The sequence below is a fragment of the Acanthopagrus latus genome, chromosome 7 (assembly GCF_904848185.1).
Source record: "Acanthopagrus latus isolate v.2019 chromosome 7, fAcaLat1.1, whole genome shotgun sequence".
NCBI lineage: Eukaryota > Metazoa > Chordata > Actinopteri > Spariformes > Sparidae > Acanthopagrus > Acanthopagrus latus.
The window spans coordinates 18,026,614-18,049,474 of record NC_051045.1 but is presented as its reverse complement, the minus strand read 5'-3'; the positions used below and the strand labels follow the sequence as shown (position 1 = coordinate 18,049,474).

The following is a 22,861-nucleotide window of genomic DNA, read 5'->3' as shown; positions in this document are numbered from 1 at the left end:
GTAAATTTTCTGATTTATAAAAGTCATGTTGAGCGTTTTGTAAAAGAGAGCTGTTTGAAATGTAATAACGGATAAAGCGCGGCGGCATTGAGACAAACTAATGAAGGAAGGGATTCAGGGACGAGGGCAGCACCTGTGTGCCATTTCTCATCATTGCTTGCTCCCACTGATGTCACTGAATGCTTTACTGCCTTATGGCAGTCCGCTGAATCGCTAACGCTGGGGCCTGTTTGAATTAGCAAGGAAATGACTGCATTTGTTATCTGTGAAAAAGAGCCATGCCGGACCAAATTGGAAGAGTAATGGGCGTGACGTCAGGAGTGAAATCCAGCACAAAAAGGCTCAACATCAATTCATCAGGAGCCATTCTTGAGCATTAGCATCGGGGGATGCTGGAAACGATAAATTGTACTCTGAACATGTCGGCCTGGTGTTAGGGGCACTTTGTTGTAAATGCAACCAAGGCTCAGCTACAACGATATGCTGCAGACTTTACAATGATCCTTAAGTGAAACAAATAAACTCTTTTTATATTCACAGTTTCATTTAATATTCTAAAAAAAAATCTCAAAATGTTTTCTCCCCAGTATATGTGTATATATTTTTTTTTCATATGTATTAGAGCAGGGTTTCTGTGACTTGGGGACATTCATCTATGCAGTTTTTAGATCAAGGATATCACATTTCATTCAGTAAATTAATCAGAATTAACCACATTTACTGAAAAAAAAAACTTGTATTTTGAAAAAGAAAATTTTGATTTTGTCTTGTTACATTCTTAGAATCATGAAAATAAAACAAATATTATGTATTAATAGTGATGCAGCACATAATAAATACATTAATTATCATATTTGTGTACTGTCAAGTAAAGTGAAACATAATACTGAGTATTTCCCCAGGAGACTCATTAATTTCTAATTACTTAATCATTAGTTACTTCTTTTAATGGGAGTGCACATATTGTTCTTTAATAGCATAATTAAGCGATAAGTATTTAATGACTGTATAGTCCTTTAATCCCAGTTATTCAGGAATTTCTCCCAAATGATCCATTAACTATGAATCGTTCCTGGGTCATTCCTTGTTCGCGCCGTAATTCTCTCATGTTTTTATACCTTACTGTAATGTATACCACAAAATGTAATAATTGTTTAATGTGACAGAGAGATTTAAATCAGCTATCTAAATCAGCCAGAACATTTCCTCATGCACAGAATCAATCAGTAGAAGCATAGGGGGCCTTAGACCAGGAGACATTGTGGAGCCACCTTTTGAAATGGTGGATTTTGTCCACATCACTTTTCAAAAGCATTATTTGTTGAATATGTTCCGAAAAATTGCCTTCACAAAGAAGTGTTAACTCAGAAATGAGAAATATATGCTTTGCTCTCTCTCCTGTTGATAAACTGACTGCTGCTGATTCTGGTGTGTAATTATGATAAAATTGTAACCTGGGAAATAAATACAAATAATATCATTCCTGCTGCAGCTTAAATCATGTCATCACATATTGATATTCAAAACTTGATTGGTTGAACTTGATTAATGATCAAAAAGGCAATTTGACTTGACATCAGAAGGTAAGCTTGATATATTTAAGTATGTCATATTTTTCACTTTCCAACACAAAATGAGTCCTTTGATTAATGGAGGTGTTTTGGTTTGCATGCTTCTGATACAAGCAGAGCAACTTCAGACTGGCTCTGTTCCCTTGTGTATTCTCTTTGAACAGTGCTTATGCAGTAGCATTTATTTCTGCCATTAATTTGCATGTTCACACACTCTTAAATCCCCACGTTTACTTGACACACTTCTACGTGCCATTTTCTCCAAAGCATCCCCTAAAGGAAGCTCATGGTGGATGACGAACATGCCGGAAATTTAAGTGAGTGCTTTGCAAAGAAATCACTGCGAGACACTTCCAGGTGTGTTTTTGTTTCATGCAATTTAATGCATTCTCTGTGCCCACGCACAATGTGCGAAAACAATGGCAACGCTAATGGAAACATTAAACTGAGCCTGCTGCTCGGCACGGAGAACAAAGGAAAATGTTAATATACATTGACGGCATTCAATCAATTCTGTTTCTTTCTCATGAACATCTGGCCTCGAGCCTCAAGTCAGAGTGAGTCCACAGAAGAGCTAGAGGCAACACCATGTGAAACAGCCTCCTCTGTTCTGTGGATTAAATGTGGATGTTCCTGCCAGTAACATTTGAAAGTCATGCATCTAATCAGACGCTGACAAATCGGTGACTGAGTATTTCACACTAGGAGACAGCGTGGCCTTTTAAACCATCTGTTATCTGCAGCAGGTAGTTAGCTGTGGAAGCCTAAACTCTGTCGTCCCTGCAGAACTACAGCAGACGAGCAAATTACAGTGGGTTAACTCCACATTGTTCCTCTGTGTTCAGCTCAAGTGACACATCCCCACTTATTCAAGTCCTTAATTACAGTTTACAGCATGTGGGTGGCTGAGACAACTGTGATTGCAGCCGGTGGAAATGAGAAAGAGGATGACAGTGAGGATGAAGACGCAGAGGGATGTCATAGTGAGGGTAAATACACTTACAAAGTGTTCAAGCGTGGCTGTAATTTGTTTCTAGCACAAGATGTTCAGAGAGATACAGCAGAGAGATGAGTAAATAGTGCAAAAAGAGGAAAAGAAAGAACCTTTCCCTCTTTGCCTCCTTCCAGCAACCGTTATGATCTGAAGATGTCGCTTTCTGCTTCTCCATCGCTGCCTTTTGTTGACTCTCCGGACACGGTCGCCGTTGTTTCGTCTTTTCGATTGATCTCAGGTGGCCTCTCCTTTATTTAATGACTGGCTGACTTCCTATGAGGAAGCACTTCATTACTGCACGGTACAGGAAGCAAGTGAAACTGCTGCGAGGACAGCACCTGTCTTGCGCACATGGACTTTCAGGATTCGATCACGCTGAAATCAGATTGGCCTGTTCCCTTGTGCTGCCGCATGTTTCAAGTGCATGTTCGGCTCCGTGTGTGTGAGCAAATCATCCATGGTGCATGCACAGGCTGAGTTTAGCCGATGTCTTGCGAATGTGCTTTGCAGATGACGCACGTGTGCAATACTTGACCTAATAATCGTGTCCTGAAACCCTTTGTAATGAAGGTTTGTGCTTAGAGTATGGGAGTCATGTTTGATTTAAGTCACATATAAGCTTTTCATGTTGCAAGGCTTATCTGATCAGGTTAAAACTAACAAGCTGCAGTCGAGGATCTTTTAGTGCATTCCGGATTTAGTCTTCATCAGTTTTTATGTGCCCCACGCTTGTTTTTCCATTGCCGTAGAAATCTAATGGTTGATGTTATTGTCATAGTCAGCGAGGGGTGATAGCTCTAATGATTATTTTGAGACTATATTTTTGTTCATTTTCTCACTGAATGGGATGTAACCTGTCTGAAGCACCATTGTTTTCAGTGGAATGTGACAAAATAAATGAAGTTTTTTTTTTTTGATAAACCAAAAATAAGATCTCAGTTAGATATAAGGGCTTGAGATTAGATGTTTGTCTTTTTTTACAGACGTGTCCCTTGTATCGCGTTCAGAATAACAAAAATGAAGGTAAAATTGCTTATTAAGACAAAGGCAAGTGACATTTACTTGAATTAGGTCAAAGGATCTTCCCTTGAAAGCACTAGCTAATCTATTTTAAACTTAAAGGTGCAATATGTAAGCATTTGTCACCTTGGATTCATACTCGCAACAAATAGCATGTAGCAGTGGTGATTTTGTTCCAGTATTTGATATCATTTTCTTTTTGTTTTTGTTTCCTGAAGCCCGAAGATGTCTACACATAACTTCTTCTACTACTCCTCTCTTGAATTCATCACCAGGTCACGAGTCATTTGGAGTCATTTTTTCACAGCAAATTGCTGAACAGATCTGTTTATTTCATTTAGACGAAGGCCGTTCAGCTGCGAATCACACAAAGTCCTCGTGAGCCAGTCAAGTCAGCATGGCTGCTGTCACGGTGTCAGCAGTCATCCCATTATTCACCGACCAAAGAGCAGCTGCAGGTTTCATCCTCGGATGACATCACCGCTAAAGTCAGCCTGTCTCCCTGAAGCTCGGCCTGAAGAGGGAATCAGAACTAAAATGCACTGTATTACAGGAATATGAATATTCTATTCTTGTGTTTGATTCTTAGTATTTATTTATTTTTCAGATATGGATTTTTAGAAGTACATCAAACATTTCACCTCTGCTATGCATTCAGGCTTCACACTTTAACCTTTCATGTGTTAATTGTGCTGTCCTCCCTTTGGTTTCCATCTGCATTATTGAATTCTGCCTCCAGTTCACAGCTTGTAACAATAAAAGGAAAGGTTTTTCACACCCTAAGGTATGACCTCACAGTGCGAACGGTAGGACCCGAGGGTGCAAGAGGTACGACCTTAGGGTGTGAAAAGGTTAGCCGCTACAAAGTGCGTCCTTTGGAAAAAGGTGCTGTTTGTGAGTAGCCGTAGGCATTTTAGAAGCACGCGGGGTCTCTTTTAGAACATGCAGTCCTCCACACTCCAAAAAAAAAATCTTCTGTGTCGACGCAATAAAACAAACAAGCAGTAGATTATGAAGGATCGGCTGTCTTGCAGTTTGTAATTAGTACAGCAGTGGCATTTCACCGCCAATCTCTGCAATGACATTTAGAACGTAAAGTTACGGTCAACCTTATCAAATCACTTTAAGGGAAATCCAGCTCTGGCAGTGAATAAATTTAATGCACCTCACAGTCTTTTTGTGACAAACTACGTTTTGTGAAGCCAGAAAGCCATCAACAAATGATGTGTGTGATCCATCATACCTCAAAACAAAGATTCATTTTGTTACAGCAAAAGTTTAACATTCCTCTACAAAACCTTTTGATATTCATGTGTGAAGATTCACCAGCCTGAGTCACAACCAATCAGTTTGGACCTTTTTCGTGACCCTTATGCTGTGTTTAGGTCAAATTCAGAGGTCAGATTTTTTTAGCTGAAACTTCCCGTTTTCTGAACTCAAATCATTACATTGCACAACAACTTAACAAAAGACATTGCATACTATGACAATATAATGTTTGTTTTGCAAGCGTATGCACAGTCTCAATTACAAATACACCCTACCCAACAGGTGCTGCCGTTGATGTGTGACGACAGACAACTGCTCCCTTCCATCGTTCATTTCAGGTAGGAGGTGGACATTTTTCGATTTCTGAGTTGTTTGAGGCACAGCTTGGTATTTTTATTTTTCATTATGGAAGGCTAACAGTGCTTAGTATGCTGCTCCACCCGGTTTAGTATAGTGGTATAAAGGGAGTTAAAGCGATAGAAGCTGTCATGCATTTTAAAGTGTCATTACATTTTTCCAACTAATTTTCTACAGATTATGAAAATAGAGATTTGCTTATGATTAGCGTTTATTTACTTAAGGCTCAATATGCTTGGTTCAAAGTTTTGCTTAGGACTAGTGGATTGTGTTTACTGGTGGTAACAGCATTGAATATATCACAGAGTTAATGCTTCTTCCTCGGCTGGATGTAATTGGTTAATCAACATAATAAGCCAGAAAATGTAACGGTTATTCCTAAGCCTTTCTTTCAGATGGTCCTTCAAGCCAGATATTGAGGGTTACCAAAGTGAAGATGTTTTGTGATCAGCATGATCAGTAATCAGAAGCACAGTCTCAGTGTGGGGCAGTAATCATACACACCCAATCATGACACTAGTGGATCTGATGATGAGGGCCCTTCAACATCCCATTGTCCGGTGTCGCCAGATCTCCTGAGTGGAACAAGCAACCCTCTTTACAATACAGTGTTATACAGCAAGAGTGTAATGCTGCTATTCACAACCCTGGTGCCAACATCACCCACAATGCAACTTTGCCACTGAGTGTCATCACTGAGGGCAATTTATCAGATTGACAGCAACTTCCTCTTAAGTCACGAAAGGCTCTACACTCCTTTTTTTTTTTTTTGACCCAAGACCTGCAAAACACACTTTAATGTACAAAATTTAACTGATTTAACTGCACTTATAAAGTGATGCATTATTTCAAAAAGCATATCAGCAATAAAATACAGAGGTGACGAGAGGTACTTATGAAACAGTAAGACATCAATAAATTGAATACAACATGCAAATGTACTTGCATATGTTGGGAGCACATTATTGCATTTGATTTTCACCTTGAATAATAGAGAACACATGAACGCCTAAAGAACAGGTCGTGGCCCCCAGAGGCTTCCGTGTTCAGTTTTCAAATCTGCAGGTAAAGTAAGAAGAAAGAAGAACAAAAGAAAACAGTTTGCGATTCCCTTTGTCCATCAGTAATATTCTTTCATGAGGGACTCACAAGTCCCTAACAAAGAGTAACAATGCTTTGTCAGGAAGTCACCCACGTTATAGGGGGTGATGCAGCTTCTCGGAGGGCAAGCCAAGGTGGCAAAAATTCCGGATCCTTCTCTATTTCCACTTGTAAGATCCCACTGAGTTCTTTAACAAAGGCCCAGAAGCTTGAAATGAATTTGGACTGCCAGAGGCAACAGAAATGAGACTCTGGGTCTGAATGACGCAGTGCCACAATTAGTATTAATTGTACATTTATGATAAAACTACATTTTGCAGGAATGTTTTGTTTAGTGTCGGCGTCTGTTATTTCTGTGGGTGCATCAAAGCCTGAGTGGCACCTGGATGATAACGCGGAGGAGAACATCTGCCGGTGCTCTCCGCTGTGGCTTAACATCCCATCAGCTTACAATCAGGAGAAATGCAAAGGTCATGGCACCGTTTAAAAAGAGTACCATCACAGAGGTCATCTGCAATGGGAAATAAACGTTGATGTTTATGTGGATAATTATTATAATTCACTTCAAAGACTGGCCATTAGTGCTTTAGCATTAGGGAAAATGGGGGTTGGCAGTACAAGCTTACATAACTGATGCCGGCTGAAAGCCTCCATCACTGCTGAATAACATCAATATCTACACTCTATCAAAACATGCAGCATGAATACAAGTCCTGTATTCTAAAAGCATTAACAATCAAGTCTGGCTTTAAAGCATCTGGCACAGTGCAGACAAGTAAAAATGAAAAATAAAAAAAAACACAATGCAGTCTGCTTTCACTCACTGGGAAACGGTCGTTGATGTACCACTGACTGTTTTTTGTCCCTGGTACAGTAATTATGGTAAATGGACTGCACTTACATGGTGCTTTTCTCCCTTACAAAGCGCTTCACAATTTGTCTCTCATTCAAACGCACAACTATGGCAACAGAGCTGCCGTTCAGTTGTTAAGTGTCCTGCCCTTGGTTACTTCGACACGCTGACAGGAGGAGCCAGAGATCGAACTGCTATGAATGGACTTTTGTTGATGTGCAAACAAAAAGCCCGGGCTGGTAATTGTTGTGGATATTGTGTATTTAGGCTTTTATTTGACAGCTCTACTGCTCAGAAATAATCAAATAAGGGCTCTGAAAGTTTCACAGGGCACTGAAGTGTGACGCAGGCGATAGATGATCTCCATTTTCAGAAATGTAATTTAGTGTAACATTCATTTTTATGATTAGAATTGCTCAAATCAATACATTCTACCAGCCAAAGGTGGCAAAAACTACATAAACTTGTTCGAAATGTAGTTTTTGGGCAACCAAGTGACGTCCGGAGTGTCTTTCTTCCTGTGTTTTTTGGGGAATGCGGTCAGTTTTATTCAAATAGTAGTAGGAAACTATAATTTCCCACTTGTAAAAGCTGATTTGAAGAGAGAAAGCAAAAGGAAAATTAGTTTAACAGAGTAAGGATGAATATAAATTATTCTGACGTGCATCGGTTTGATAGATTTCTGTGACCGAGGGAGGTGGGGGAATGATGACAAACAGATCATGTGCCTGTCTCAATATGTTTACCTAAATGTCGACAGGCCGGCCATCCGGGTTCATTTACCCTCAGCTCACTGAGAGCAAATCATTCCAAAGCAACGCCAAATATCTGGTGACTGTTATTCAACATGAGCAGGTGAGTGTCAGCTAGCATTTATTTCTGCTAAATAATCCTTGAAACTGCTGCCATGACACATCATTTTGCCCAGTGGCTGCTGTGTGTTTGCCCTGTTTTCTCTCCTGCATGTCTCGCTGAGTGTGGAGATGACGGGGCTCTATGGCAGCTTCACCTCCCCCAACTTCCCCCAGCCATACCCTGACAACCAGCACACAGTGTGGAACATCAGTGTCCCGGATGGCCACAGGGTCAAACTCTACTTCAGCCACTTCAGCATGGAGCCCTCACCCCAGTGTGAATATGATTACATCCAGGTACATGCAGGAGAAACTCTTAACTTCCATTGTCTGCACTTGGGTCTGTAGCCTGCTCACTAATAAAGCCTCTGACCTTGTCAAACCAGGTTTTGGCAGAGGGGAATGAAACCTTGCGGTTCTGTGGCCAGGAGGAGAAGAACCATGAAAGCACCCCTAGGAACACGGTCATCCTGTCAGCCGGGAACCTCATGTCAGTGGTCTTTAGGAGTGACTACTCTAACGAGGGCCGATTCACAGGCTTCCAAGCATTTTACACCTCAGAAGGTGATGCAGAACAGTGACATTTCCTGCCAGAAGGCAGATACATTTTTGGTGGGTGTAATTACACAGAGCAACGTGTCCTGGAGTTTCTAGAGAAATAATAGCAGAATTATATTGCAGAAAAAAACAATGGCACAAATTGGAAAGTGCAACAAAGGCTACTAGGCACAAAATGTACATAAAATCAGCCTCTCTGAATGTAATAACACAATCTGCAGTTTGAATAGTAGCTTGACATGTACTTGCCAGAACACCTAACCAGAATGTGGTTTAATTACAAACACTCTCTTTTTATCTTGCAGTCTCCTCTGGGATCAAAGTGTTGACTCTAAAGTTGAAAAACAGACAGTCTGCAATTTTGGTTTCCATGCAATTAGTGCTTTCTCCCATTTAACTCCACATTTTATAGCTCCCATATGGGGCATCGCCTATAAAATGTTTACATGCTTTAATGTTCAAAATCACATACATACTTTCCATTGCTGCAGCACCTCTATTCACTCTGTCTGAACGGTCCACTTTAGTGCCTGTCTCTGTAAGGGCCTGCTCCCAAAAAGGTTAGTCTGCTCTGATTGGTCAGCTCCCACAGACCTGAGCAAGCACTATGCACCCTGTTTCCACATCAGGTCTGCTGGTGTTTTTGCTACCAGGGCTGCACTGGGGGCATTACTGAGGGGGTTGACTGTGCAGTTGTGACATCCCAACCGTACAGAGATTCTGATGGCTCGTTTGAAGGCACCGTTTCTGAGTGCAGTTCTCTGTTTCTTAAGCATTTTTAATACTGTCACAGTAGTCATATAGCACCTGGACGTGCTTTTATAATTGGATGCAACGATCACACCTCAGAGCTGGCTCCAGCAGCTGTCCACACCTATTGATTGTTAATTTTCCACCAATTGACGTCATTGGCAGCATTTTTTTGTGAGCCACGACTCAATGAGTGTGTATCCGAGTCATCAAATATGATGCACTGGGAGTGTGTGGGGATGTCTGCATCTGCAGAAATCCTGCCATCTGCCTGTATAGTCTCATTTTTCTGAGATGTTTTTTGGGCGTCAACCTTTGGGCAGTGGGTGCAGCAGCTAGTAAAGGGTGTGAGAGAGGGATAAAAATGAAGCCACCAGGTGCCGGATCATAAGCTCCCATCTGGTGGTGTCTCTGAGCCTGCGAGGAGGGGCCAACCGTGAAAGTTGTGTTAAAAAAAACTGCAACCGACAAATCCCACTCATGCTGCCTTCAAGGCGCACCAGACTAGTCTAATATCTGTGGTGATATCATCATCTATGGGCGACAAACACGCTCCATAAAGAAAAAAATAAATAAATAACCACACATTATTTGATGCTCAGAAAGACATTCATATAAAGATTTCTGCTCAGTTTCCCATTTTACGTATGTTCGTGTACGGAAAAGTACGTTTGGTGTTTTTCTATCTTCTAACAGACATCAACGAGTGTCAGTCCAAGTTAGACGGGGAGAGAGCGTGCGACCATTTTTGCCACAATTACATTGGTGGATATTACTGCACGTGCAGACAGGGATACCTTCTCCATGACAACAACAGATCCTGCACAGGTAAGAGCACATTCATCTGAGCGTAATCAAAGTGAGTGAAAGGCTGGATAATGAGGTGAGGTGCAGCGTTAAGAGCTTGGCAGAGAGCGCTTAACTGTATATTGATCTCTGTTAATAAGGTATATGGTGTTTTATCAGGCTAAATACACTGTTGGTGAGCTCTGTATAGACACACGGACACTGCAGATATTGATTGCAGTGAAGCAAAGCCATTTTCATTAGTGCTCATTGACCTCTGCTGTTTTATTCAGTGTATTTTAATTCCACAGCATCTGTTCATATCATCAAATCATGGCTAAATTCTTTCAGTTCACTTGGTCAAAGCCACTAATTTTTTGACGAAAAAAATCAGATGCGTTTGCTGGATTGTAAACTTGTAACTACATGGGAGGAAAAAAAAGTCATTTGTGTTCCAAAATGTTCTCAATATTTCACAGGGGCGCAGAACAAATGATCAAAAAAACAATTTTCTGACATTTCACACAGGGCACACAGTTGACATATTTCTAGATTGGATTTTTCTGGCCATCATAGCTTCCCTGTGCAACATAATTCCAGACTTAAAAGGCACACTGATGCATAAAGTGGCTGATCTTTGCCGGCTGGAGTATGGCTGGGTTAATAACTGCAGATTCCTGAGGGAAAAGCAACTTCAAAATGACATCAAAAATTGATACCTGTGAGCAGCACTAATAGTGTACTGACACTGGATAATTAATCACAATTACCGGTTGATGTGCCTCGAATTATTATTCTTTGCCAGAGGAAAAAAAGGGTGACAAAACAAATCATGCAATGAATAGGCCAAAATGATTATCTGCCTACAGATTGTACTAATTATATGAATTACAGCAACTCAGCCTCTTTTGCGAAATTCATTTGTTTTTGTCTGCAACATCTGCCGGGGCAATAGCGCAAACTTAAATGAACGCCATCATTTATGTTGCTGGGAAATGTCGCGGTAGATGTGAATAATGCTTTCTATTGATCAAAAAATGTTCTCATTTCAGGGTTAGGGACAAACTGGACAGAATATCTTTAAAAAAACATCCGTGTTTATATGTGACTCTTTGCAGTTTCGGGGAAGAATTTTTTAACTCGGAAGCGAAAGATCTTCGTTGATTGATATTTATGGCAGAAACAGACTGACCTTAAAGGACAACACAATTTCATATTGTTTTACTTTGTTTGTTTGTGGCGGACCCTGCCACCTTTCTAGCTTCAATTGCTGCTCTGGGACCTTATTTTCCTCCTCCTGTAAATCATTAAATCTTTAATAATATAAATATTGTTAGGCACTGATATACTGAGTTTGAATTTCTTATCCAAAACTACAGAGTACCCCTTTAATTAGAGTGTAAGTCTTGCCTGCAGTGCCATGCGTCAGCCAGGTGTTGACCTCCTTGTCGGGGGTTCTGACCAGTCCAGACTACCCAAATCCCTACCCCCCCATGAGTCAGTGTGAGCACACCATCCGTCTGCCGGAGGGTTCCAGAATAATCCTGGAGTTCCTGGAACCCTTTGACATAGAGAGACACCCAGAGGTGCCGTGTCCATACGACATGCTGAAGGTTAGTCGCGTGACTGACACACACGGGAAGATGAATAAGCAATGTATTCATCCTCATGCTTGTGGAGGCAGCGTGTTTACTGACTTGTCCTCCTCGGGTGATATACTGTATGGCCATGCCATTTCCTGCCCATTTTAAGTTCGCCTGGACGTAAATCAGTCAGGCGTTTAATGAATCAACATCTCTGTTTCTTAATTGATGTTTCCCTTTTTGCAAGATTTCAACAGCGGGACAGGAGTACGGACCCTACTGCGGGTCGATACCACCGGGCAGCATTGACACAGGAAGCTACCAGGTGCATGTCACGTTCAGATCTGATGCTACTGGGAAAAACAAGGGATGGAAGATCAGCTACACCAGCACCAAGGCTGAACCCCTCACTTTGAGTTAAAGCAACACGTTGTAGAAATTGCCGTTTTGTGCGATTTTGTGCAGCACCGCTATTGTAAATACAAATCACAGGTCAGACGTAATGTAGGTGGTACCCTCTCACTGAAGTGACAACAAGCGATAGAGACAGAGACGCCATCCATATTACAGGACACTGGTACCGTCAACACCATTCTGAAGCTGTTATTGTCAGACAAAATCTTACATAATGTTGCTTCAAGACTGATGGTCTGTTGACAAAAAACAATGTAGCTGTAGTCATAGGCTATGTGAACATTTTACACAGTTTTACATCATGGCAAGTTAAAGGTGCACAATGTATGGGGTCTTCATTGACTGTTTTTTTTTATGTCTAAACAAACTTTTTTTTAAATATGTGGCGGACCCTGCCACCTGTCCAGCTTCACACTGTGATATACTTTATTTTATTCTGAAAACAGTTTGTTTATTCAGTTTTGGAAAAAAAATATATATTTCTGAGTTTGTATAATTACCACGAGTATTGTAAATACAAAACTCTGAGTTTTAATTACTTCTCCAAAACTACATAGTGCCCCTTTAACACAAGCTTTTTTTTGTGACACCAGTGCTACAAAGATACTCTCCAAATTTCAAGCGATGTTATTGATAATTTAATTACCATAGTTTTATTTCTTTGTTGTTGGCAAGATGCTACTACAATCTGACCAGCCTGATCCTCTCTCAATAACTCTTGTATTGTGTGTTTTGTTGTTGTTACTTGCACAAATAAATGAGGACTAAAACACCCTCTTCCATTTTTTATTCCGTGACCATAACATACAACCTGAAGCCACACGGGAAGCATTTTAATTAAAAAAGAAATCTTCAAAGAAAACTGCAACCGAATGCAAACCGCTCTGCTCTTTTCTAGTTAAAGACAGAAATGCATTTAAATGTTCTGGGAGAAATAAATTAATTCCATAAAGTACTCTGGAAGTCAGTCAGTCTGGCCTAAGAAGCGGTGAATGCTGGTCATTTAACCTTCATACATAATGCAGCTTGTTCTCAGCAATCCCAGCGCCACTACTCTATCAAAACAGTCATTACAGGGTTCTTCAGTCCCATGAAATTGACTCTCATTTGACACGTTTGCATTCGCTCGCTGGCGTTTCCGCCATCATCGCCGCACAAGTGGGGTAAAAGAGCACGGCTGACTGTGTCGATGTGAGCAAGAAGTGCACTTGTGTTGATTTATCTGAACTGTTTTTTTTTGTTTTTTTTTCCTTTCTTCTTTTTTCTTTAAGGTAGTTTCATGTTAACTTGAACCTGAACCACTACACTGCGACGTACCATGTGCTTTGAAGGCCACTACAACTACAAGCAAGGCGAGATGTCGCAGCTACTGACCCGTGCATCACCTCGGCATTTGCAACCCAACAGTGTCAGAAGGTCTTTGGTGATCTTCCCAGCATGAAATGCCCAGACCGTCCTCGGGGCAGCTGGGTGCTTGCAGAGCAGACCTGCAGTTGTTACCTGAGCGCTGCTAGCTCATAATCTAATCCACCGGCACAGCGTCACACATGATGGCACAGCTGATCGCTCCTCTGCACCTGGCTCACTTCTCACTGTTCAGCCTAGTTGGAGCTAATTCCACAGGAATTACGCACACCATGAAACCCATTAACCCAACAGTTGGAAGATATCTGACAGCAGCATGCAGCCAATGGGCTTACAGCTCACATACCCATCACTATTTTGTCGCTAACCCTGCATCCCGTGCCTGAACCCGTGCAGGTGTAGAGAGAGAGATGAAGGAGCTTCACCGTGTTAGAAAAAAATGTTTTGTTATTAATAATGTCTTTTTGGCTCTTGTAAAGGCTTTTTATAACCAAGGAGTTCATGTTTTTCACCCGCATCCATGTGTCTGGTTGTTGGTTGGTTTGTCAGCAGGATTACACAAAAACTACTGGACGGATTTTCCACCAAACTTCTCGGAAGTCTCAGCTCAGAATAGACCCCGTTTAATTAAGGCGCTGATCCGGAACAAAGGGATGGATCCGTGATCCAGTCAAAAGTTAAGTCTTGCCTCAACACGAAACACTCAGCTTTTGATGAGGTCTTCATAGGAAGAGAGAACACAAACTGTGTTGGTGAGTCATATTTGTCAGAGCATAATTCTAAATACACTAAATCTTTATCGATAGAGAGCAGTGGAGAAGCAGCTGTTAAAAATTTGAGGGTTAGTTTATTTCTTTTTTTAAAAAATCCCTCGTACCACCATTCAACAGGTTTCTAAAATGCACCTTAAAACATACAGCAGTCAAATGAACGTTTGTAAAAAACAAACAAACAAACAAAAAACTTTGTAACGTCTGTTGTTTGAAAAAGGTGCAAAATGCAAGGCTTTTAGCGGGGAGAAAGTTTAAAAATTAACAAAATAGTAACAGAATATGATTCACATTTTTGATGACGTCTAATGACGTCTGTGTACTGTGTTGCAGAGAAGTTAGCACGCCAGCCAGCCAACTCTGTCCCATTCTGATCCAAAGCTCCTTTAAATACAAAATATGAATGTGTTGGAAACTCATACGACAATTCTTAGGGTTATGAAACAGCAGTGACGGCTGACTTTTGGTATGTGATGCACTGAGTCTCGAGCTTTGTGACAGACACGGAGACAATACTGAGTACAAACGGATCTTGAAGACCACTTTCTCCCTCTGCAGCTGATACTTAAGTGCAACAATGCGAAAAGATGATCCCTCTGAAAATTCAAATCAGCCATCATTTGTGTTCATTGTTCAAGAGATAGATGATGAGCCAACAGCCATGATGAAGGAACTCTTCCACCTGACCTATGAGTCACACAGACCCGCACACATCGTCTTACATCACACAGCCACCCCACTGAGACATAACTTCAATAACAGTGTATGATAGATGGTCCTCTATGAGCTCTCATTCAGAATTTCTATGCAACTTACAGACAAAGCTACATCATTCTCAGCCATAAGGTCGTTCATAATGTGTCCAGTGAGGCAGCGATCTTGTCTTGTATCTTATCAGACTAAGTGATCTGTCTGACTTTTTTATTAAAGGGATAAATTAGTGCATATATGCCATGCAAACTTAGCTTTTACACAAATCTATTTGGTCCATGTCCACATTTCCATATATTTCAGAGAGACTTCTGTCTGCAGCCCATGTCACTCTAATGTAGTGCTGTATGAGTTATTTTGGTATGTGGCTTAAGTGGGGATTCCCATAATATTTACATTATTGTATTTCCAAAGTCTATTTTTCTATGTATTGATTCCCTAAACAAATCCCTCACCAATCAATGATGACATAACACACCATGCTTCACGTACACTAAGACGGTGGTACAAAATATACAAGAAAATGCCAAGTTAAGGCAAGTGTATATCTATAAATATATTCATCTTCACTGTAGGGAAAACTGTTTGCTAGATCTTTACGCATTTTCATCCCAAGTTAGAAGACACAAGACATCAAGAGACAACTAATGGACTAAAAAAAAAAGGTAAGAAGTGTCACATGAAATTCAAGATATAAAAAAAACTGCTGAGATTGTTTATTTTGTAAATGATGGAATGTATGCATTGCGCGGCATAAATAAAGAAACCTGAAAGAAAAACATTTTTAAAAAACTATGGCACTGTAGTGGCTACGTGACATTTTTGAAAGCTTTCTGTGAGAGCTGCGAAGATAACGGGTGAGAGGAGGTTTTGAGTCAGAACATCAATCTGTTTGCCAGCTGGATGAAATTAAATAAACTCAACAAAAGATCCCACAAACTCAAAATGTAAACGTCATTTAAATGACAGCACATGTAAATAATTTTCAACAAACACAAGCTTTTTTTTTTGTCACTCACCATAGGATGGTGATCCACAGCGTTTCTGTGGCTCGTACTAAGTACATTTGTTACCTACATTCATAAAAGACACATCTTCTGTCTTAATTTGCAGAGTTTAAGGGGGCAGGATGTAAACAATAAGACTGGGAAGATGATTCAACAGTAACAGTTTATAAAAAAAACAAAACAACCTAAAGCAATAATTAGGGATTTTGGGAAATATGATTATTTGCCTCCTTGACATGAATATCAGAGAAGATTGGTACCGCTCTCAAATCTGTCCACTACACATGAAGCTGAACCCAGCAGTGCAGTGCAGTTCCAAAGACTGGAAACAGGTGGGAACGGCTCGCCTGGCTCTGTCAAAGGGAACAAAACCTGCCTACTGGCACCCCTAAAGCCCAATAGCCCAATTAATATGTTAGTCAACAAACATCACATTCGGGCTTTCTCTTGGTCCGGTGCAGTGACTTCCACAAGTCTTATGATCACAATGAAGTTGCCAGGCAACCAGTAGAGATTACAGGAAGATATGAGATGTTAATTAGTGAGTTTATGAGATGTTGGTGGATGGAATTTGTAACCTCCAGACAGAGGCAGGCAAACCATTTCCGTCTGTGTCCAGTTTTTTTTTTATGCAAAGCGAAGCTAGCCTGTTCCAGCCTTCCATTCAGACAACTAAAGGCAAGAAATTCAATAAAAACATTTTCAAAAAACGTTGAACTGTTGCTTTAAGTTTCACATGAATGTTGTTTCCACAGCATGGCACTCATCAAAATAAAGGAGCCAATAAAAACTTGATGCCAGTGGTTAATGCAAACCTGTCTTTGATAAACATGACTTGTGCAAATCACTCTGCTCCCTCTGGAGGCAAACGCATTCAAGTGGTTTGCAACTTTTACAGAATGACGCGGCCGTCAACATCATTAACATTCATGGACTCCAGCATTGTGGATATTATCCATACCACAGGATAAATCCCATTCAGACTGACCCTGAGGCAAGGCAGTGTGAATTCTTATCAGTCTCTGCTCAGGTGAAGCCTCGGCCTAGTTGCTGCCTTGGGCTGGGGTTTCTACATCTCGCTCCTCCGCGTTCTTCTTGCTGGACTGCTGACTGCGCTCCAGCTCTGCGTTGCTCCTGATGGACTGCACGGCCCGAACCAGCTGGAGACGTCTGGTCAGCTCAGCTTCGCAGGCCTGCAGCAGCGCCGACGTCCTCGTCGTGTCCCAGCCAAGCACCTGCTCCATAGCCTCCAGCCCTCTGCTCACTACCAGCTAAACAAACGTGGGAGAGGTTTCGAACACGGGAAGTCATTCATGAAACTTCACACTGACTATGCTGACTAAATTCTACCCTCAGTCAAGTTTATATAGAACATTAATAATGAGTTATTACATAGACAGATGCTTCTAATATTTGCCTGTCCTTGTTAATGCAAGTAAGAGTAAACAAAATCTTACACTTGCATTCTACTCAATGCCCTTTGGATTACATAAACAGACCCGCTGTCACTAATAAGTGGATGTGTTGTGCTGGGACTTGAAATTTTATGTAATTGCTTCATCAATTTTACAGCTGCTTATTAGGCTTGATCGCTTATGTTACAGCATAAGCCTCGAGTTTGAAGGAACAATATAAGAATATAATGAGATATTTAAAGGCGCATTTAGGCATCACATTTTTGTTACATTTCAATGCAGTCTAGTTTCTCAATCTACTGAATAAACCTGTCGGGACTGAATCCTCTGAGGTATTTGCAGCTTTATACAATTCTTCTATGAAAGTCAAATTTCAGGATTTTGTTAGGGCTGAAACAAACAACTGTTTTCATTATCGATTAACCACTCAAAATGTTTCATGATTATTTCTTTAATTAAAAAAGGTAACAAGTTGTGAAAAATGCTCACTACTATTTCCCAGAGCCCAAAGTGACATCCTCAAAATGTTTTTTGTTCAACCAAAACCAAAAGACCCTTCAGTTACTATCATAGATGACAAAATAGTAAATCCTCACATTAAAGGAGCTGAAACCAGCAAATATTTGACTTTTTTGCACTAAAAGTGACTTAAACAATTCAATTATCAAAATATTTAGTCATTTGTTTCTTTCACAGGATTAATCTATTCAGCTCTGGCATTTTCATCTGTGGGAGTTTTGAATCAGACTGAATCAGTGGTGTACATGAACTACCTGCAGATCCTCAGTGGACAGTCTGCTCTCTGGGCTTGATTTGCCTTTCAGGACCATCAGAGTCCTCGACATGAATCCAGATGCGGAGTCCACTTCTACCCCGTCAGGCACGTCCCCTGATGCATTAAAACAGGCTCTCTTTCAGGATGATGTGTTGTGTAAGGTTATAGCTCTAATAAATCACTGCAAAGAGGGATTATTCAACAGAAACAACGGTTCCACCTAGTGACCAAAAGTCACAAGCACAGCTCTCTCTCTAATAACACAAGAACGTGTTAAGAAAATCTATCATTGTGTTCATCACATGCATTTTATTTATTTAAAAAGTTTTTGTTTAAGGTTGAATGATTCCTGTTGATGTGGATATGAACTAAAAGTTACGGTGATGGATTTATTTAAAAATTGATCTATTGAATAAAAATAGCGTCCCCAGTTTGTTAAGACGAATACTTACTATATATAGACATTCATCAAGAATTGTTTTCAGATTCCTTAATCACTCGGACTGGTCTTATTCTGACAGCTGTACATGCTGGTTAAGGCCTAGTCAGGTTTGTTCCCTGACTGTTATAAAAAGCAATTTCTGGGTCAATACCTTCCTGTATGACCACACAGTCACATGATTAGTCATCATTTTGATGGATGGTGTATCCTTACTGATCACAGCTATTAATGAAATCGCATTCAGAATAGAGGAAGATATATGAGCACCTTTGGCATTTTAAGAGTCATAGCTTAATATTATTTCTTTTTCATCATCATTATTATAGTAGGAATATAGTATAAAAATACACTTAATATTATATCTAAAACATAATTTCGGTCTGAAAACAAATAAAAGAAAAGTGGTTATCACAAAAAAGACAGACCATCACAGCAAAGGTCATGAGCCAGATACCAGTGCCAGATGTAACATAGCATTTTTCAGTTTGTAAAACAGGCTCTTAAGGGCAGCTTGAGACTTTCTAATGAACACACTGTTGGCTCTTCACAGCACGCTGCAATAGATTTTACTTAAAAACTAGTATTTCTGTCGAGTTTATTCAACCCAAAGGAAACATACAAATAAAAAGTAGCAACGCTATCACATAGGTTCTATTGTGTTAGGAAGCCGCAGAATCGACCATGAAACCAAACTATGAAAGGGTAAGCTGTGAACGAAACGTGCTACATCTTTATTTAGGATAACTCTTTTATCAAATGGAGAAAAAGAAAACCACCACATAATGACAGAGCCCTACCTCCTTGGCTGGGCTGGCTTGGCTCTTCCTGTTGTCCATCCTCTTGCTCCACAGCTTTGAGGTAGAGCTGGAGCAGCTCCTTGGACTGCCTCTCCTCCTCGCGTCGGTCCAAAACCCTCTGCAGTGTCTCCTGGAGGTCCACTGCCCTCTTCTCCTGGAAGCCCAGTGCAGAGGCCAGCTCAGGACACGGGGCATCCACTAAGGTCTGGAGTAGGTGACACAGATAAGAATGAAGCAATAATATAATATAACATAGTAGAGTTACCAGATTGATGTGGTGTGTGAGGGAAAGTCTTAAATGTACCCTATTATTTTAATATGTTGTCCTTACATATGAATCTTGACAAAATAGATAAAACATTATTGTCTATGTAAGGAGAAATCTTGTGTCTGGTGGCTTCAGACATGAGCTCTGTCTTTTGATAATCATCTGGTTACATAGTATGAATGGATGTATTGTATATGGTATACTGTGCTGTGAAAACATAACAGGAACTCAGTTAAGGAGTTCATCCTGAGGGGGGTTTTGTGAAGCCTCTTCTGCGAATATGTGGTCTAAAAATAGGCTGCCGTATGAAGTGTAGAGGACATTTTATGTTCATCCTGAGGTGGACGTGGAGATCACGGGAATCTGTTTTCTGACTCTGAGAAGAGACTGCCGCTCTTCAGTCATCATCTAAGTGCCACTGATGAGTGACTATTGCTTGCAAGCAATAAAGATCTTCCAGGAAATAAATATTGTGTCAAACTTAGTGTTTTGACAAACTCTCATCTTCACTGGACAAGCGAATGATTTTCAGTTGCCATGACAGGTGCTTTGAAGTCACAGCAAGACACATGACGAAATAAAAGAAGGAAGGAATGAGGCTGAGAGACTAAAATGTGAGGCTTGTGTAGGGCAAAACAATGTTTTTACTGAGTGATTCACCGTTTGCTTTTTATGTTTATAAAATAAAATAAAATAAAAGACGATTTTAAAGTGCACAAGTTATGCAGATGAGTGACAAATACTACACTGTGAACCCTAATAACTAAAGGAGTAAAAGAGAGGCAAGTTACGTAGTTTAACTGTAAAGCACAAGGCTGGTGTTACTGTATGTAAGACCGAAAACAATGTTCGTCTGTCTCTCAGTACATTCTGACTTCTATACCCTGTCTGTGACACCCTGACCCAACCCCATTTGTTCTTACTGATGACGTCCTTCAACAGGACAAAGCAGATGGTGACAACTGAGGAAACTGGTTTTTAAGTTAGCAGTACAATTTCCTTCTCACCAGGGTATGACAGCAAACACTGTTGGTATAATAGAGAAATAGTCCTGGTACCTGTAAATCTGCCTCAGACATGAGGATGATGCTGGCAAGGTCCTGCTTCAGCTGCTGAGCCAGGTCCACCCAGGGTGGTTCAGCACTGGAGGCATCTACAGCATCAGTCTCAAGCATCATTGAATCCCGGGCCATCCAGGCTGTGCCACCATCCACTACAATGAAAAGTATATAAGTATCCAAACATGCGGCTGTGCGCTCGACAAATCTGAGACAGAAGTAAATGTGCTTACTCCTGCGAAGTGGAGACCATGCCTCTTTATCATGCAACAGCATGAACTTTGTGTTTAAGGGTAAACACAAAAAGTAGGCCTCATCCTCAACTATCGTCCCATCGTCCTCAAGGACCACTGTGACAGGCTCACTGGGGCTGAACCCGAGAAACTCACATCCTGTGGGACAAACAGAGAAACAACAGACTTAACAGATCTTATGTAAATACCCTAAAATAATAATGCCACAGACATCTTAGGTACCAAATTATTTTTACTATATACCTAATAGCAAAACAAACAGGTCCAGAGATAGCACATAAGCTCACACAGAACCTGCTCTTCAGCTGATTCAAGGAAATGCCAATGACTTCTGAACAAACAAGTCAATCAGTTTAAGTTGTCACCTCCTCCTCCATCACAGCTGCTCACATTTGTCACACGCTATTGAGTAACTGTGCTGCTTACTCCCTTGGTCAGCCTAACCTTAGGCTTTTCTTTTAAAACAGAGAACGCTTTCAGTCAGCGATAGATCTACATCTCCATGATGTGTCAGGTGGACTTGCCTCTGGTGGGTTTGGGTGCAGGCTGTACTGAATGCATCGATATTTTATTTATTCATTTTTTTAAATTCCTGCTGAGAAGATCCATACATGCCAAATACAAATGAAAGACCAAGTGCACTTTATTAATCAACATCATTCAATGTCTGTACCGCACACTTTGTTGTTCTTTATAACTTTGCATAAAGGTTAGAATGGCAGTTTTTCAAATGTTACCTGCAATTACAGGACTTTACCACCATCAAAAATACATCTGTATTTCCGAGATGTAGAAACACTGGCACATCTAATGGTCAGAGACCCTGCTGGAGAGTAAACTGATCTTGGGCAACGCCTGCTGACTAGCATCCCAGGAATGAGCAGCAGCACTGGAGGGCTGACTTTTCATGTTCAGCTCATGCAAGTTTGAACACGATGATGACAGACAGCTCAGTAGCTATCAGGACAGATAAGTCAGCTAAAAAAAAACATGCAGGGTATTCACAGGGTGATGATGGGGGCAGACGATGATTCTACACTTTAACTTTTGTGTTTCACTTTCATATTACAAAGTTGCATTGATGCATTAATAAACACAAACCGACGTAAACTAGAGAGGACATAAGACTACACAAGACTGGGTTGTGTGGTGCTGTTGTACAAGACGGTATCATACGCAGCGCTTATTAGAATATGAGCCTCACATGTATACAGACGATTCTCTGACAGGTTTACAAGTTAAAGTCAAACTTTGACAACTCACCTTTTACCTTCAGCTCGTCTAAGGAGGGAACTACCAACCCGTATGACTTCTGTCGTGTGAAGTTGCACACCTTACACGGTTTGCGATCTGTCATCCTAGACTTTGTGTGTAGAAAACAACTGTTCTTTCTTCTTTTATCCCAAAACTGATAAATACTGGCAGTGGTGCTCGCCTCCTATCTCGTCTCGAGCAGTTTCCAACACGGAAACAACCGCCACGGCTTCTTCTTCTTCTTCTGTTTTGATTGATTAACGGCAGCGGGCATCGTTCGTGTTGCAACAGCGCCATCTTGTGGAGTTACTGTACTAACTCCTACAGTTTCCGGTTTTTAAATTCTAGGTTTAATGTTTATTGTAAACAGTTTAGCATTGAATACGATGTTATGGCGGTCATGGATATAAGGGGCGTTATTATTTTTATGTCTTGTGTGCGTATTTGAATTCTGTGGCTGGGAAGTGCATCTGTAGAAGCGGTGATATGTGTAACAGGGTTTTTCGATCCATCAGTAAAAACCCTGCGTAACCGGTGTTTGCTCCCTTATTACTACACAAATCTGCACTTTTTATATCTTGACTCAGTTTGAAGAAGAAGAAGAAATCTACTATGCACACAGGGATTACAGGCCG

General features: G+C 40.7%; 2 protein-coding genes across 4 annotated transcripts; one reads left to right on the top strand and one right to left on the bottom strand.

Moving 5' to 3' along the window:
* The first annotated feature begins 1,503 nt into the window (after window positions 1-1,503).
* On the top strand, window positions 1,504-12,875 carry masp2 (mannan-binding lectin serine peptidase 2). Of its 3 annotated transcripts, none has more exons than XM_037102843.1 (8): window positions 1,504-1,583; window positions 5,137-5,192; window positions 7,926-8,020; window positions 8,094-8,316; window positions 8,406-8,583; window positions 10,024-10,155; window positions 11,530-11,726; window positions 11,944-12,875. In XM_037102843.1, the coding sequence occupies exons 3-8, from the start codon at window positions 8,013-8,015 to the stop codon at window positions 12,115-12,117; spliced, it is 912 nt and encodes a 303-aa protein (XP_036958738.1). In that variant the 5' UTR covers window positions 1,504-1,583; window positions 5,137-5,192; window positions 7,926-8,012; the 3' UTR covers window positions 12,118-12,875. The 3 variants fall into 3 exon arrangements, with proteins under 3 accessions (XP_036958738.1, XP_036958741.1, XP_036958739.1); XM_037102844.1 differs by lacking the exon at window positions 1,504-1,583 and adding an exon at window positions 1,846-1,928; XM_037102846.1 differs by having other exon boundaries at window positions 7,926-8,316.
* A 2,538-nt stretch (window positions 12,876-15,413) lies between these two features.
* On the bottom strand, window positions 15,414-22,472 carry dffa (DNA fragmentation factor, alpha polypeptide). Its single transcript, XM_037105344.1, has 6 exons — window positions 22,236-22,472; window positions 20,952-21,110; window positions 20,719-20,873; window positions 19,393-19,597; window positions 18,152-18,267; window positions 15,414-17,234 (listed from the first exon to the last, which is right to left on the bottom strand). Exons 1-6 carry the CDS (start codon window positions 22,327-22,329, stop codon window positions 17,007-17,009), a joined length of 957 nt encoding a protein of 318 aa, XP_036961239.1. The 5' UTR covers window positions 22,330-22,472; the 3' UTR covers window positions 15,414-17,006.
* Between the last annotated feature and the right edge of the window lie 389 nt (window positions 22,473-22,861).